This window comes from Microchirus variegatus (genome assembly GCF_963457635.1).
Source record: "Microchirus variegatus genome assembly, chromosome: 5".
NCBI classification, from domain to species: domain Eukaryota; kingdom Metazoa; phylum Chordata; class Actinopteri; order Pleuronectiformes; family Soleidae; genus Microchirus; species Microchirus variegatus.
Window position 1 is genome coordinate 22,884,848 of NC_139806.1, and position 17,683 is coordinate 22,902,530.

The 17,683-nt window shown below is 39.9% G+C and overlaps 1 protein-coding gene across 1 annotated transcript in view; it reads left to right on the forward strand.

The window, feature by feature from the left end:
* Window positions 1-4,985: 4,985 nt before the first annotated feature.
* Window positions 4,986-17,683, forward strand: part of LOC310927332 (ephrin type-B receptor 4a-like) — a gene marked incomplete at both ends in the record, with an annotated part of 28,716 nt that continues 16,018 nt past the window's right edge. The window contains 4 exons of the mRNA XM_083889627.1: window positions 4,986-5,028; window positions 12,120-12,190; window positions 15,901-16,182; window positions 17,056-17,446. Coding sequence (XP_083745753.1) covers window positions 4,986-5,028; window positions 12,120-12,190; window positions 15,901-16,182; window positions 17,056-17,446 — 787 coding nt within the window. The remainder of the gene's footprint in view (window positions 5,029-12,119; window positions 12,191-15,900; window positions 16,183-17,055; window positions 17,447-17,683) is intronic.

Below are 17,683 nucleotides of genomic sequence, written 5' to 3' on the forward strand. Positions count from 1 at the left end.
TTTTAGATTTGACCTCCTTGTTTTGTCTTTGCTGGTCAGAGACTCGCTCCTGTTCAGAGTTGCACTGTTCTGTGTCACCTTCACTCTCCTACATGTTTATTTGTGTTTCCTTGATACAAATTCTCTGCCTGTATCCCTGTTGCATGGAAAAACGCAAAGTGGCATCCAAATAGGGCTGAACGATTTTAGGAAAATATCAAATTGCGCTTTTTCTGGCAGATATTGCAAGCGAGCTCTCGTTATCCAACGCAGCCTGAATCATTTCTCTAGCTTTATCCCCACATCCAAATAATGATCTTTATTATTATTTATAGGATTGAGTACAGTCGCCATGAAGTCTAGGGGATCGGAGTAGATCTTAGTGTGGTGAATGATTGGTGTGAAGTGAGTTCATAATCTGCGCTGTATGCAGCCAAGTTTTGCTTTTGCGCAAAAAATACTTTCCAGGATTTAATAGGTGCTGTCCCACCCCGCTCACATCTTGTTGGAACCGTTTTATTGGTGTTCCAAACTGATCTTGGACAGAATCTAAGCGGGAATAGACAGGCGCATGCTGGCCGCAGTTTTTGCATGCGTCATCACAACATCGTTGTTACTTTTATTCAAAGTGACGCACAATTGAGTACAACCAGCCAGGGGTGGAGTTGAACTTGTGACCATGATGACTCCTGCACATGGGAGTACCGGTCTTAACCACTGAGCTACTCCACCCCTACCACATCCCTAAATATAACATCTTTATTGGCAAGAACAATATAACAGTGATAATGACACATTTTATAGTGTGATTTGGGGTTCAATCGGCACCTGGCTCGCTGATTACATGGGGGCACAGCGCCCTTGTACCCTACGGCTAATTTTGATCACACTAACGACGTTACCGGGGGAAACGGGAGGAAAAAATAGGCCGTCTTTAGGCCGTCCTGCTTAAAAGTAGGTCATCTAATTTCTTATTTTTCAGTACAGGGCATCCCCAGGACGCCCGGACCCCCGGCTGGCTGAAAGCCTGTAGGGTCAGTCAGGAGCACTGCAAAAAAACGCAGCTTTTATGCACATGTTCGCATTCTCTGAAATCACAATTTTGATCAGAAAACGTAAAATCGTTGAGCCTTACATCCAAATTACAAAAACGTAATGTTCTAAATAGTATTAGTAATATCAGGTGGAGAAATAATCAAGTATTAATGGAAGATAGAACATGTAAACCCCAAAGGAAAGTGGCAAACATGTCAGAGTGGAAAGTCTAGTTCAGAAAGGACATATTGTGAAGAGAGCTGTCATGAGTAGTCAGTTAAATCAGCAACTGCTTGGCCATATTTTAATTAAATCATATCAGACAAGTTGTCTAATGCTGAGGTTTTGATGCTTTTCTCTATCAGAAATTACTTTCATTTCAATCTTTTAGATTTTCATTTTAATCATTTCTCTTTATTGATTGTAACAATCCACAATCAACTTAACTGCTAGTTGTAGTCATGGAGTATCATAATTAAAAATTAAAGGCTACCTTTTTCCAATAAAATCAGGGGATCATGCACCACTCCAATCTGTGTATCTTAAATACAGGAGTCTTTATTTAAAGGGAACCATATAAATGATTTGATTTAATATAGCACTTTTTGATGACCACTCAAAGCTATTTTACACGGCTGGAGACATGTCCAAAGTCGAGCCCACAGGCCAATCACGGCCCTCCATCTGATTCTGTACAGTCGGCAGCTTCAGTTTTATAATGTATTAATTATAGCTCGGCACGGACTATGACAGAAAATAGGCCCCCGTCATGCGTCATTCCCGTTAGCTCAGCTGGTAAGGAGTTGCGCTTTGAAACCACAGTTAACTTAAGTTCTTATGTTATCTGACTCCAGATGTGTAAAAAAAAGGCAGAATTTTTCATTTGTTCACTCCTGTGTGTCTTAGATTTGGTTGCGCTATCATTTAAAAATGATCATTGTAATAAAACTGTGCATTTGTATGTACATTTTACTTTGAGTTGAACAGATGGCCTGCTCTACCACTAAGCTGCCTGTGCCGTATTTTCTGTAATCTATACAATATAAATATGTTTGAGTGTTGGATGTTCAACATAAATGTGGCCCAGCATTTCATATGATAATGTAAATGTAGAGTATATAACAGTAATCCCTTTGAGACGGAAGATCCAATATCCGATGTCTCTGAACACAGTTGCTCTGTTTTTTCTTCCTACACTCACCAGATCCAGACTCGTTTTACTGCAACAGTTGATATGAGTATTGTTATAGACATTTAATGTACTACTACTCACGGTGGCAACAGATGTTTTCCACTTTATTTACCTCTTTAATGCATTTCCCATTCTTTCAACTATTAATGAGGCATATATAGGCTTTTATATTCAGATAATAAAAGACTAGCTCTATTATGTTATACAATGAGCAGACAGGAGTACTTACTAAGCCTGCTGTGGATGTTTGTGAATATGTTTGTATTGTGGATGACTTAGATTTAATGATTAAATGAGTTTACAGTTTGCATTCAGAACCTTTAGAATGTTGAGAGAAAGGGGGGAGGCGTGCATGTGCTGGGCGTGCTGCCCTGCTATAGACTTTTGGATGTTTGCCCAATCAGGGGGAAGTGCCTTAAAGGACGCCTTAGCTAATATTATTATTATTTTTCAGTCAGAGGCTCAACTAAGGGGCTGCATAACAGGCAGTTTAAGATAAATACTGACTTTTGTGATTCATGCAGAGCTTCACTAGTAGAGTAAATACATAGAGCTGGAAATGAACATAGTTGGTCCCCTTTGAAGGAAGCATGGCTTGCAGAAATGCACAGGTTTTACGAATGGCAGTAAAACCTCCAAAAAACATAATTCTTTAAAAGGATTTCCTTTTGTAATGTATTCCTCCTCTTATAGGATTTGGTATCAGGATGCCACCAGGTAGTTGGTGTAGCCTCAACAATGTTCTGAAGATGTCTGGGAGTTGGGTTATTTTTGAAGTTGGTTTGAAAAAGCGGTGCCCAAATTGGAAGTAGAATTTACTATGTGTCAGATCAATATTCAAAAGAAGCTAAAATGTGCTGTAAATCAAGGCACTATATAAAAAGGTAGTGCAAGAGGAAGGTATGCGATTGAAGCTTGACGTTTTGGGAAATGATGTTTTAATTATAAAAACACATTGCAATAAATGTCAGATAGCTAAAGTTTGAGTTTTGTCCTTGAGAGAAACAATTCAATTCAATTTTATTGAAAAACAGCAAAGATTTTACACATCTAAGGAAAAAACATTCATACTAATTGTGTGTTGTGTCTGAAAATGTGTTTGCACAATGCATAAACATTATGTATTGAATGTCTGTTATATTGGTAGGGAAATAATATTGTCATATATATTGTGACTGAATTATTGCCCAGTATAGTATTGAATAAAAATATAAGCAGGCATGACAGCTGGCCATCTTTTGCTGGCCAATATTTAGCACTTTGTTTAACCACTGTACAACGTCAGTCTGGATCCCTGGTTTTAGCTGAATGTTAAATATAAGCTAAAAGAACTTTTGTCTGATAATCCAGTCACAAACAAACTTTGTAAGTCGCAGCTTAGCGCTCCTCATAGGCCAGTGATCAGCAGTTGCTAAATGTGATATATTCAAAGATAAGCTCCATGGAGACCCACCCGTGCCTGCCAGCATGCTGCAGGCCACAATCTCCTTTTCAGCACGCTGGAAAATGGACGACAAAAAAACACCCCAGTCAATCAGAGACCAGAATTGGTGATTGGCATCAACAGCCGTTCATGAAAAAGAAGAAAAGGTGAAATAGAAATCTGAAATCAAAAATAGTGACCGAGATTGCAGATGGCACCGCTTCTGTAAATGTTCAGCAGTCAACCTTGTTTGGTTTAATGCATCCTGGCTTTCTCAAGGTTTTCATGATGAGACATGCTAGTCTGCAGAGTGAAGTGTTGTAGTGTTTGACTCAGAATCATTGCACAAAGATCCTACAACTCTGAAAGCTCTTAGTGTTCACTTGGCTTTAGATGCACAAGTGCTTTTCAACAGTTAAAAAGGTCAGAACTCATTATTTGTAGATGGCAGTATGAAGAGGCACAGAAACAAGTCGATGTCTCATATCCTCTTAACCTTAATTTCTCATTTTATGTCGGGGTCAAAACATTTTTATGCCACTCAGATTTAAGTCAATGTGAACTTGTGCGACTTGAATAATGCAACAGTTTTTACTTTTGCGTCGCTGTAATTACTTGAAAGGCAGTAGCGATGGCTCACAGATGCACCCACTTTTATTAACCCAACATTTGTTTCGTGTTCCAACACAAATCATAACCTGTTGTTCAATCTTTTCTGCTGCCGAGATAAACAGGTGGATTTGTGTTTAACACCGAGCAAGGATTTGAACAGATTGAACAGGTGATTTGCCCTGAGACATGATAATGTGAGCAGCTAAACAATAAGTAGAAATTAAAACAGATTCTAAATGTTGCACTGGCTTTTTAATGCGCCGAAGAAGAGAAGTATTCTAATCTCTCATACCAGCTCTACAGTCTGAACTTTGCTTCTGATGCTTTTGGGGGAAACACATTTTCAAGTGGAAATGATTAATGTAATGACCGTCTAGTGTCCCTCTATTGGCTGTATAAATTTAATCAAAAACAAAACAGTGGGCAGGTATCATAGACCTGTGCTTAATCCTCAGTGGCTCAGGTCAGTCAGTGTGCATCCTCTCCAGTAGCATCTTTGGTTTCTGTCCAGCAGCCAGAAGCTTCCTCTCTAACTAGGTCTCATCCTGTTCTGGGACAGAAACCAGCTTCTGCACTAATGTATCCCCTGCAGACAAAAAAAGGAAAAAAGTGTCAAACGTGAACAACTTGTCTTAATCTCACCTTTGCTCCTGTCATCCGCCTCCATGTCAGTCCGTGGCACATACTTGAAGTAGCCGAGGGTATTGTTGTACATAAGGCCACGATGTTGAATTGGCCCCCACCATGTCGGGAGACGGGAAGGGGACAGGAACCACAGGAAGCAGAGGTCTAATCTCACTAGACACAACTCTTGTCAAAGATACACAAACACAGTGTGTGCTCACACACTCGCAAGCATGCATTTACCACCTACACTCACAAAAACGGTGTTAAACTGACTGAACCAGTGTGCACCAGTGATATTTTAAGTGGAGGGACGCAAGGACACAAGCTTTATTGTTTGTAGCATGTGGTCAATACCCAGGAGCCATGTCTGACTATTGACACATTGAAATATTAACTCAATTACCAGCAATGACATTAAGATTTCACTAAGATAAACCATGTTAATTGGTGAGTTTCAGAGCTGGTAGGTGATTTTTTTTTTAACTTTTGGGCAGACCCAGGTTCCCAGTTTCCTACCGTTTCCTGTCTTTGTGCTTAGCTAAGCTAACCGTCCAAACATGAGAGCTGTATTCATATTCTCATGTAACCCATGGAAAGAAAGCAAAATAGCATATATGTATAAGCTTCCCTTTAATTTTAAATGTGTAAGTATCATATAGCTCGAGGCGCCAGAATATCCCATAAGCATGTCTGATTTCAGGGTCTCGGCTTTGCACAATTTGAAACATGTGGCGACATAATCTCCTGAAACACGAGGTTCAGAAAGAAACCTGGAGGACATTAAGGAATTATTTCATGACTCGAGGAACCAGGACAAACCTTCATATTGTACACTGGCAAGAAACCTAACTTCAACTTCATTGTTATCCCAAAAGGAATTTGATCTGAGGAAGCAGCAACACAAAAATAAGACGACACAATGAACCATAAATTGAAACGCATTAAAAAACAGCACAGGAAAATACTAATCATGTGTAGATTCATGTTTTGTTAGGTGCTGTACTGTGGCAACAGGTTATGTAAAGAATAGAATAATAGAGTGAATATACAATCATCTTACATATAAACTCATAAAGGAAAGCAGTAAATTAAGCTTGTCAACAACCATGGGAATCAAAGACTATGGCACAAACTAATGTCTTTATAAAGCTGGTTGTCACAACAATTAAGTATTTGTAACGCAACTTGAGCCTGACTGGAAAATGGATTACTCGATGTGTGCAGCCGGACTTGCGGCACCCCATATAACACTTCTCACCACTTTGAAGAGATTGGTTAGTTCACCAGTTATTTTTACTGGTCATTGAAAGACTGCTGTACCAACCCCACAGTGCAACTTTTCAATCCCAGAAAAACCACCAACTTTAAGTGAGACGTTACAATACATTTAATTTTCCAAGCACACATGATAATGACACTGAGCTGTTATTAGTCTTCATGCTAACCACAGAGGAACTTGAGCTATAATACTTGCAAATAAACAAATCCCAAACCGTCCAATATCCCTTCTCCTTTTTCATTTCTCATTTTCACTGTTCTTCTGTCTGCATTTCTCTCCGTGTATGAGGGTAATTGACTCTGTTTCTTTAATTAAAATAAGGTCTAATTGTCGTTGAAGCAGGGCAAACCTTCATAAGCCTGTAATTTCTCTTTTGCACTCCAGAGCCTCAGAGAAAGTAGGAAATTGTGTTGAAAATGGCAAGCCGTGTTGAAATTAACACACAAGTGAAGTTGCAGAGAATGAGAGAAAGAAAACGTGCTTCAGGTCAAATTGGTCTTCCTCTTGAATTTGTGGTCATTTGTTAAGCCTGATGACAGCGGTATAGAAAATGAGGGTGGAGTTTTTGCTGTATACGTCCCCTTTGTCAAAAAGTCAGGTTTTACATTTCAAAAGAAAACCTCATTCAACACCCTCCACTGTTGCAACCTTTCATCCAAAGAACTTAATACCTTTCCCTCTGCTGTGTTTTCCCGACACACGGTGTGATGAAAAAATAAAATACTAGCATGTTAAAGGTCTACTGTGTAACATTTAGGCTTAAGCTGAACATACTTCCCCTTAAGCAAGTTTGTGTATAATCGCTTTTTCAAAGCAGTGTTTTCATTAGACAGCTTGTACTTTTTTGTGCTTGGTACCGATTTGTGTCGGTACTACTGAGTATTGGTTCACTTTTAATGTATCGGTGCCAAATTGCGGTACTTTAAATGTCTGGGAGAGCATGCAAAAGCGCGAGAATGTGAGAGCTATGCGTGGCCAGAATATGAGAGAACGATGGCAATAATGGCAAGCCGAAAGAGGTTAAAAGTTAGATGCTCAAGATAATATTTGTGACGTGAAATGCAAGGCGGGCCGGGGAAACACCTCAAACCTGATGAAGCATCTGGTCAAACACGGTCACGCACCAACGCTAACAGTGCTACGACTAGCACTGCTAGTTGTTAGCTGATGCAGCAGTCGTCACTTTTGCCAATAACAACATTTGTCTTTTTTTTGTTGCCCCACGTAGTTGCGAAGAGAGCAGTGACATGTCGCATTCTAGTCTGAATCACGACTCCTCAAAAAGTGTTTGCCTGTCAATAGCCTGCAGTCTGTGCCTAGCATTAGCCGTGTGGCTAACTTTTGGCCAGTTAGCTCACAGTCCACAGCTGATTGTATAAAGGACAGAGACAAAGGGTAGACAAAAAAGAAGAAGCTATGGTTGTTGAAGAGAGAGGTCTTGTTGTTCTTTACCTGGTCCTAAATGTTCCATATTCATCATCTAATTACCTAATTTGTTTATTTACTGTTCTTATATCTTCTTAATTAAAAACTTAAACTGCAAAACTTCGTTTTACAACTGAAAACCATTTTAAAAGTACCAAAATAAGGTACCATTTGGTACCAGTACCAATTTCCAGATACTGGTACCGTATTGGTACCCAACCCTAGTTTTCATCAGGAATAGTACCAAAATCCTACACTTTCCTTGGGCTATCAGAGTAAAGGTACACTACTGTAAGGGTGGAGCTAGACCCATGACAGTCAGCTGATTGGGTGACCCAGAAGCCTCAGGGTTGCGGGTGTTTTTCTTGTTTCTTAAACGCCCGCAGTCTTTTCTTAGCTTGACGGCTTGTTGAGACAAACCTCAACAAACCAAGCAGGAAAAAAAGAGTTTCTGGATGTCATCTGTTGTTATGCATATGCTGCTGACGTGGTCATCAGTAGACGCACACATAACCTACCATGTAAAGGTACTGTTCTCGGTTGAACCTGACTAAGGGCTTTACCATTCCAAACCGCACCGTACCAAATCGAACTGTACCATGATGGAAAGACAAGCCGTCAAACCGTCTGCTATCATGTTTCTACAGCAGCCAGAAAATGAGTCTTGTGTTTTGAAGCAGAAGCTCATTGCACAATTAAAGAACAACATCCTTCCTGCTATGTGAATGCCACCAGAGTTCCTTGACGTGCTTTTGAAAGGAAGGAAAAACAAAAATGTGTTCATAATTTCTCTGTACAATATAATTAAAGAGAGTTTTTTCCTAAAAGGGTCCTTATTAGTTGATGCTTCAGCGCCAGTATCAGTTTAGACTCCTCCAGTGTCTGTTATTGTGGACAATTGTCCTGTAATTACTGTACAACTGTTTGTTTTGGGTTTTAAATATGGCCAGATGACGAATTTTCATTGTTTCTACATTTTTTCTAGCACTCAGGGCAATTTTCCGGCAGTGGGTGGCCACCTCTGCTGAAAGAATGTAGGGGAAACGCTGGCTTCCTCTGAACAGGGCTTAAGCCTGAGTCTGCTTCAGTGAAAGGCAAGGCCGTGCATGCACATAATCGAAACGCTCACGCTCACGCATCCTGTCTCATAAACCTTAATGATAGAGCAACGATAAACAGTGATTACCAAGCCTGGGGCATCGTGTTCCTTCTCCACTTCTTCTTCTTCAAAAAATCACCATATGAAAAAAGAGACAGGTGTTCATATGAAAAGTGGAGAAAGGGCCATCTTCAGACTGCAGCCTTAGTATTATGAAGGTGTTTGAAATTATGCTGGAGTGAACTTGAGGTAGACTCATTGCAGGGAAAGCACCGGTCTGAATTGTGCCACCCAATTATCCTCCTCATCCACCTCTGTCCTCTTTTCCTCTGCCTCTCGATAGACTTTCTCTTCCTCCTCTTTATCGCCCGCCTCACATTGTTGTTATAAAGCGTGTGGGTTTGTGTTGTTTTTTAAGTAGAAGAGGGCAAGACTGATGTTTGTGTTTATTTCTTAGGAGTTTTGCACGAAGAGTGAAATAAAATCGCAAAAGAGAAACGGGGAAATTTAGAGGAGAAAATTAATTTGAGAGACGCTATCCATTTTCGTCTCAGCATGTCGTAGTAACATACCTGCCGTATATGTAGAACTAATGATTAGTGAAGTCAGGTTGTTGCGTAGGACACTTTATATGTTGAAATATCTAGGATATAAAGACTTGGATGTTAATAGACAACTCTAGATGTTCAAATATTTTTGCAATAAATTTATATTGTTTAGCAGTTAAACATGTTTTTATTGTGATGGACTTATGGGTGTGATGTGGTTTAATAGAAACTGTGATATGTCATCTAGAAAGATCGAGCACTAAGTGTAGTGGACCAACAGATTAACCATTTATCACAAGAGTAGAATAACCTCACCTAATATTTTTTCCTCAATCTGATAAAATATAACAAGTCAAAAATAACAAATGGTAGCCTGCACAAAATTGCTTGAACCAGATGATATAAACATTTATTGAATAACACTCATGGTCTGACTCCCATTTTAAATAAAAAATACTTAACTCTACACTCTTAGAAATAAGGGTTCCAAAAGGGTCTTTCTACAAGGACTAAGGTTCTACCTGGAACCAGTTGCTTCTGGGTTCTTGGTAACACTAATGGTTCCAATAAGAACCATTTTAATCCAGAGAACCCTTTAAAACCCCTTCCCTGAATAAAGGGCTTTAAAAGGGTTCCAGGTGGAACCTTTATGATAACGTCTACCTGGAGCCAAAAAGGGTTCTCCTATGAGGACGAGCCGAAGAACCTTATGGTTCGACTTTTTAATTTACCACAATTACATTACACGACTTTAACCCTACATTTAAATGTTTAATTATGTCTTTCTCAGGCATAACACTTCTCTCTGTAAGAAGAGCAAGTCAGATTCTGCCTCATCTTTGAGGGTTTTTTCTTCTTCTTCTGCCTTCCTGTGTGTTTCAGCTGGATGTGAGCTATGGAGTGGTAAATACGACTGCCTCTCATTTCCACCGGATCACAGAGATTAGTAACTGTAGGCGTCGCAGTTATTTCTGTAAAATACTATGAGTTGATGGTGAGCAGTGTTGTGCAGAGTGCATTCACAGAGCATGTGAAGTCTCCGACAGCCTTCACGTCTCTATACTCGTCTAAACAGCCCCCCACTCACTTCTCATTTTATTGAACTGTCAATAACGGCAACTTGGATGCTGTTATTAGCAGCACAAAGCAGTGGTGTAAGTCATTCAAATGAATGGTTCGTTATCAGGCTGTTGCAGTGCTTGCTGGTGACCATTAGAAGCAGTTGTCTTGAAGCAGGGAAACTGATTGAGAAACCCTGCTGTACTGTCTGAAAGTTGTTTTTTCGTACTTGAAAGGCTGCGACCACACAAACTGATCAAGTAATTCAACTTTCATTTCAATCAATTCCTGTACGAACCAAAAACATTTTCACCGCTTCGCACATTCTGTGCTAATGATGGAAAGCGTCTCCACATGAGACGTTTTAGTTTACACTCAAGTGCAATTTATAGTTCAATTTTCTTCACTCCGATAACTGTGTTTTATCTCCGCGAACATAAACCAGTATTAATGGAACTTGACAAAATGGAAGAAGCCTTTATTAAACCAGTAGAAGAAGAAGAACTCTCATTAAAGAAGAGCTACAGGTCTGTCAAATCTCACATTTGGGGCGAGTACAGATGGAATCACTGAATCTGCGTTTAACATCAAACAACGATGAATTCAGAGCAGATGTTGAACCAAGTCGATGTTGTAAACCATGCATCTTAAACAGCAGAGAGAGCTGGTGGTTTGGTTTGTCCAGGATTGAGAGTGGAGCATTTTCCAGATCTTTATTTTTTTTTATAAATGTAACGACACTGTGCAGTCTTCTGGTTACAGTTAAATAACGGTAGGCAGCAACAAAAAGACCTGAATTGTATAAAAAAGTAAATGTACTTCAGATGCTGTACTGTTCTTTATGTGAGGCATTTTCACTAACATTAATAGTGTGTCGTGGAGAAAATATAAACCAGTTGAAACTGCAGTTGAAGTGAAATTAAATCGTAAAAGAAATCTGGGCAAAGATCCTTTTTTTTTGTTCTGCAGAATGCAGTATTGTGTTTGTGCGTGTTGTGTTCTCGTGGGGTTATGGGTTGCTGACTTTACTGTTGAACCTCATATCAGAAGCTTAATTCAACAAAACATCTTAATAACCTCAATGATAAACTCTCACTGAAACCCCCATTTCCTTCAGCGTCCACTTTCATACGAAGCACTCTCCTTGATCGTGGCGCTCAGGAGAGATGCATTAAATCCCATTTATTGGTAAAAACCAAACTGTCTGACCCTTGAGATGAGCTTCTGTGGAGGAACATGTTTGGCTGTTAAAGTCACTCCCGGACAGAAAACCTCATATCATCAATATAAAAGTATGAATTAGTGGGGGACGATGTCCTCAGGAATAAAGAGGTCCACACTGTGCTTCACATTACGCACACTTCAGGTCCAGGATGTTATTGGGATAGTGAATCGTAGCAGGGCTGCTCAGATTGTTTGGGAGCTGGCACTCTCCTCCTCAAAAGATTACAACAAAAATCAATTCAATTGTTATCACAGATCGTGACTGGTAGGGTTTAAATCTTTTATATACAGTGTGTGCGTTGGTGTGCGTTTCACGTCCGTGTCTATGCAAGTGTGGTTGATCTTTGTGTTCCCACTCCTTGCCTCTCTCCTCTCCCTTGATAAAAGCAGACTCTTTTCTGCAGGTTTAGTGTGACCACAGCCATGAAGTGTCTCAGGGGGGATAAAGGAGACATGAGGGGAGTAAAAACAAACAAGAGAGGAAAGACAATTTTAGGATGGTGGCAATGTTCCTGCAGAAAATCCATCTTCTGATTCCAGTATAAGCAAGTGCTGTGTGACATTAGATTCATTGTGTTTCTCTGAATGATATTATACTACTTGTCTTTTTTTTGCAGAGGTCCTGATGAACACGAAGACAGAGACTTCAGATCTGAAATGGACCATCTATTCACGTACCAAACCCGAGGTATGTAACTCCACCTTCACTGTGTTATCTGTATTCCTAACACAGACCTTGTGGTGACTGGGGATTTTTGGCTTCCAGCTGTTCCTTTGTTACTTTGGCTATAAAAGAGTTCCTTATAAGGCCGGTAACTGACAGAATAAAGCAAGCACCAGAGTGAATGTTGGATTCAAAGTATATTGGAAGCAGATGCTTTGATATATCCCATCAACCTTCGAGCTGCCTGCAGTTTTGAAAGCAGCCAAAAAGAAGGACATATTTGTAATATGATCAACTGAGAAGTGGTTGCGAGGGTATATTTGCCAATAGCGTCAGCGACCAACACTGCTCAACTTGCTGATGTCTCAGCAGGAAAATGGTTGCAGTCAAACTGGCAAGGGAAAGTTCTCAAGCTGGTTGGAAATTAAACAAAACTGAAATTTTGATTAAAGAAAAATAAAGCATCAATATCATTTGACACAGTTCACCACAAATATTTATGTTTCTAATCTAAATCTAAACTCTTTAGTATAAAACTCAAATTCTTTCAGTGTTATGAAAAGCACTATTGGGGAACTGAAACTCTGGAGTGCTTTTACTTTGAAATAGGTACAGACAGTGTTTTGTGTGACATAGTTACATTAAAATTGTGGTAAAAGATGCTTTTCACTGACTATTTTATAGTAAAAAAAATTAGTGCTGGGCACTAGGTTAACGCACGTTAGCACATGGCGCGTTTCCATGACGACTGACTGGAAAAAGGCGCGCGTGACGTCATGTTTACGTGCCGCGACACCGGAGTCCATGCACCATTTACCAGTTAGCTCCGTTAGCTGCATTAGCTCCTTTAGCGCCGTTAGCGCGCCTACAGTGGAACTGAAGCGGTCTGTTTAATAAACGAAAGGAGCAGCGCTACAAATAACCAGCATACCTGTGTACTGCGGCGATTAACGGCGTTAACGCACGGAGCGTTTCCATGGCGACTGACCGAAAAAAGACGCGCGTGACGTCATGTTTACGTGACTCGGGATTCTTAAAATGAGTCTGTAAAGTAATGCTAAACTTTAAAAACAGAGGCACACATACGCAGTACACAGATACGCTGGTTATTTGTAGCGCTGCTCTTTCCCTTTAATAAACTGACCACTCCAGTTCGACTGTAGGCGCGCTAACGGCGCTAAAAGGAGCTAATGGTAAACACTGCCTGGACTCTGTTGTCGAAACACTTAAACATGATGTGACGCGCGTCTTTTTCCAGTCAGTCGTCATGGAAACACGCCATGCGTTGCCATGCGTTGCCATGCGTTGCCATGCGCTGCCATGCGCTGCCATGCGTTAACGCTAACGCCGTTAACCGCCGCTATCGCGTTAATGTTCCCAGCACTAAAAAATTTGACAGGAGCTCTTTAATCACTTAAAAAGAGCAGCTTGTCGCAAACATGCAAATGTGAGCTGCAGTATAACTGCTATATTCTGTTTATATTGGAGCTTAAATGAAAAGGATAATGTTCCGTGGCTCAGATGCACTTGCTTGCGTATCCAGTGTTCTAACACTTTATTAAAACTGTTGCACAAAAAATCTCATAGAGACAGAAGTATCAGAATTCCAGATTTTGAAGAATTACCATAATTATTTGTTTTTTAGGCCTGGGGATTGTTTGTCATAGCTTCATATTAAATGTTTGTTACTTTTCAGTTTATATATATATGTATAATACTTTATTGGAGTGTTCACCAAATGCAGCTAATAATCATTTTGAACCTCCAGTGTTATCATTTTTATTGCGTCGACTATTTTAATGAAATCATAAATATAATTTCACGGCTTTGTGATCATGTGCATCCAACTGTGGTTGCAGAATCAAGTCCTGTGTGAACAGCGATAACACAAGATTAACCCTGCTATGTGTATTAGCACATGTTGAATATATATATATATAAATGTTTTCCTTTTAGTTTTTTGGCAATCTGTGTCAATATAAAGTGACATTGTTAAAGTTGCTGTGACATTGTTGTGGCTGTATTTAAATTGTTTCACAAGAGTTTTGCTAGATTCAGATTATCGGTGCATCTTAATCCCTGCAAAACATTCCCATTGTATTTATTTTGGGGAATAAAAAGGAAAAATCTACCCTCAAGTGCTTCAAACGTGGCTCACAGTGCTCTGCTGCTCTGTAATTCATTCAGACCAGTATTCTGCCTCACTCACCACATCATCTTCAAATGGGATTTTAAAGATTTACATATTTACATAACGGAATTTCTGAGCCTCAAGTTCAGCAATTCTGCTAAATTCTGCCCCAAATATGTTAATTTGCTGCTCGTGTGGAAGCACGGTGGTGGTGAACATGTTTGCTGTTGACTCAGAAGTCAAACATGAAAACATTTTACACTTGTATTTGGCTTCCCAACAAATGGAGATTTCTGTTGATGTTTCACTTCATACATATTTGTGATATCTCCTCTGTTTTTTTTCTTGCCTTTTTAATTTGGAAACGTGTGATTGAGTGGTGAACGCTGTGTCTTGATGCTGTGAGCAGCGATGTATTCCCACTCACTGAGCGGTGCCTCAGTGGGAGGAATGATTTAACAACCTAGATTCAAATTTGGTCCGGATCAAAATCTGCAGCCTCGATTCCGCAGGCTACTGACAGGTGCTTTTACAGCACAGTGTAAACCGAGGATTGCAACATCATTATCATGTGTAGGGCACTTATTGATAGGGCATTTTTGTCCCTTCTCCATTTACATGAATGTAATCTGGAATTTGATCCATAAAATGAACATTGTTTGTTGCATTTATAAAATGTAGAAAAAGAAAACTGTTGACATTTCATTCCTGTTTTTACCTCTTTGAAATATATATTTAATGAATAAATGATTTGGATTGTATATAGTTAATGCTTGAGAAAACCTGCTGGTATAATTATATGGATCCAGACTGACAGATTGACAGGACTCTTGATGGTTGATGTACAAATTACTTAATTTAAGTGCAGAGAATGTCTCTCCACATTTCAAACATGTGACGTAGACATAGGATGTGACGCGTATTTTTATAAGTGGATGAAATATTAAACCACGTTCATTTATCGCTTTGATCGCAAAGAAAATAAGTGTTCACTTTGAAAGAAAATAAAGATAAGCATATTTTTTTCACTGCTGACTCCTGGTCTTCGCAAACTAAGTCTTGTTACTGTTATTGTTTTGACAGAGAGACCCCCTAGTGGTAGAACTCACTTACTGTGCATTTTAAGTGAAATTTAAAGGTGCATTATGTAATAAATCTAAATCAACTGGCCATAAAATCCTCCTAATATGTCACAGAGACTGAGGAATAATGTTCATATAACAAACTGAACTCACAAACAACAACAGTACAGTCAAAATATTTGCATTAAAAAATATATTTTGCAGACTGCAAATCATGTTTATGTTTTGAAATCATTTTTTGGCATGTGGCGCCACCTACCGCCACCTACCGCCGTCTTTAATGCCAACTTCATTACTTTAACAGTTCAAATATAGACGCCAGATATAATGGTGGCTATGTGTCCTGTATTGTCCATAGATTGTTTGTGCGTTTGCGTGTTTCTTTCTAATTAATGGGGGCATTTAACATACGAATTTTAATTTCAGATCTGTGCACATTTCTGACTCTGCCCTATAGATGTTTATGGTCAGATTTCATTCCACCTGTGACCTGACATGACTGTTCTCCTCTTTTCTCTCAGTGGGAGGAAGTAAGCGGTTTAGATGATGAGAACAACAGCGTGAGGACTTACCAGATCTGTCAGACGGACAGTTCTTCCAGCCACTGGCTTCGCAGTGACTTCATCCAGAGACAAGGAGCATCTCAGGTTTACGTGGAGCTGCGTTTCACCATGATGGAGTGCTCTTCCAGAAGCACCCACCACCGCAGCTGTAAGGAGACCTTTAACCTCTACTACTTCCAGGCTGACTCTAATGAGGCCACAGCCACCTACCCACCGTGGATGGAGAACCCATACACTAAGGTACAACCAGCTTTTGATGTTCACAACCAACCAGTCACAGCCTCATTATTATAGTCATCAGTCAGTTAATTACCTCAATTCAAGGTAATCCTGCTGATGGCATTTAGATTATATTGGATCATATTTTGTAAACCTATGTTATGTATAGTGGATGTGGCATTAATAACAAAGTACTATATATCAGGACAGAAAGTCTATTGAATGCCATTAGACTGTTTAACAAATTATACCCCAAGGCATTTTACCTTTCAATCTATTTTAGTGTCGTGTCAAAATCTGTTTGCAGAAATTGTAATTTATTTTAATAGTCATCATTTTGTGACATATATTTTATATCAACTTGACATCATTGTCTCCAGGGATTAAGGGCTGTCTACAACTCCCCACGTCTGTGCTTTCAGTCTGTTAAACAACCTTCGTTTTGTTTAGCTGATGAAACATCATGGTTGTCAGCAAATCCCGGCCGAACCTCTGATATCAGAGCATCCTTCAACACACTGCTTAAGAAATCATTCAAAATAGTCCCCACGCCTCAACGTCATTACCACTTAATAATTTAACTCTGACAGAAAAATAAAAGGGATGAAATGATCGCTGTGATGAATTTCCTCTCTCCTGGGCCAGTTTCATGTCCTCGCAAGTTAACATTCAAAGCGCACTGTGACGAATGGGAAACAATGGATGTCAGGAAGGTAGTAAATCAATCTGAAATCACAGTGGTATAAATGTTTAATAATGTAAAGCACATGTGATGTTTAGTTAATGGGGAAAAAAGGATTGAAACATGTGAAACCACCTTGTCTTTTGCTTATTAAGTGTGTCCAGTAACATAAGGCCCTTACATAAGATCTTTTCTCTTGTTTCCTGTTGTAGGTGGACACAGTGGCTGCAGACTTTCTCCTGAGGAAGGGTGGGGATCGGAAATTTAATGTGAAGACCTTAAGACTAGGCCCTCTGTCTATGAGGGGCTTCTACTTGGCCTTTCAGGCTCAGGGTGCCTGCATGGCCTTGCTATCCGTCAGGGTGTTCTTCAAAAAATGTCCTCCCCTGGTCAGTGCTCTTTCCTCTTTCCCCGAGACAATTCCCCGTACTTTAGTGCAAGAGGCACAGGGTGTGTGTGTGGACCATGCAGCCCAGCAGGGTCCTCGACCTCGCCCGCCTAAGCTCTTTTGTGGGGAGGATGGTCAGTGGGTGGGTCAGCCAACAACCTCCTGTGCCTGCCTGCTGGGATTTGAACCTGCTGAGGGACACACGCGATGCACAGGTAAGAAGAAAGTAAAGTGAGGCCACTTATACCCCATTACCAATGGTTGTAATACTTGTTTAATCCTGGGTTTTAATAGTTTTTTCACATGCGAGAATGAGTTCAATCTGCAATGCACATCAGTGCAAATTTCTTCGTCTGCTCTGTTTTTGCCAGCAACGTAGCATTTCCAGCACAATGCTACAACATGCATTCATCGTCTCCCCATTAGTATATAGAGCTCTGAATGTCACATGG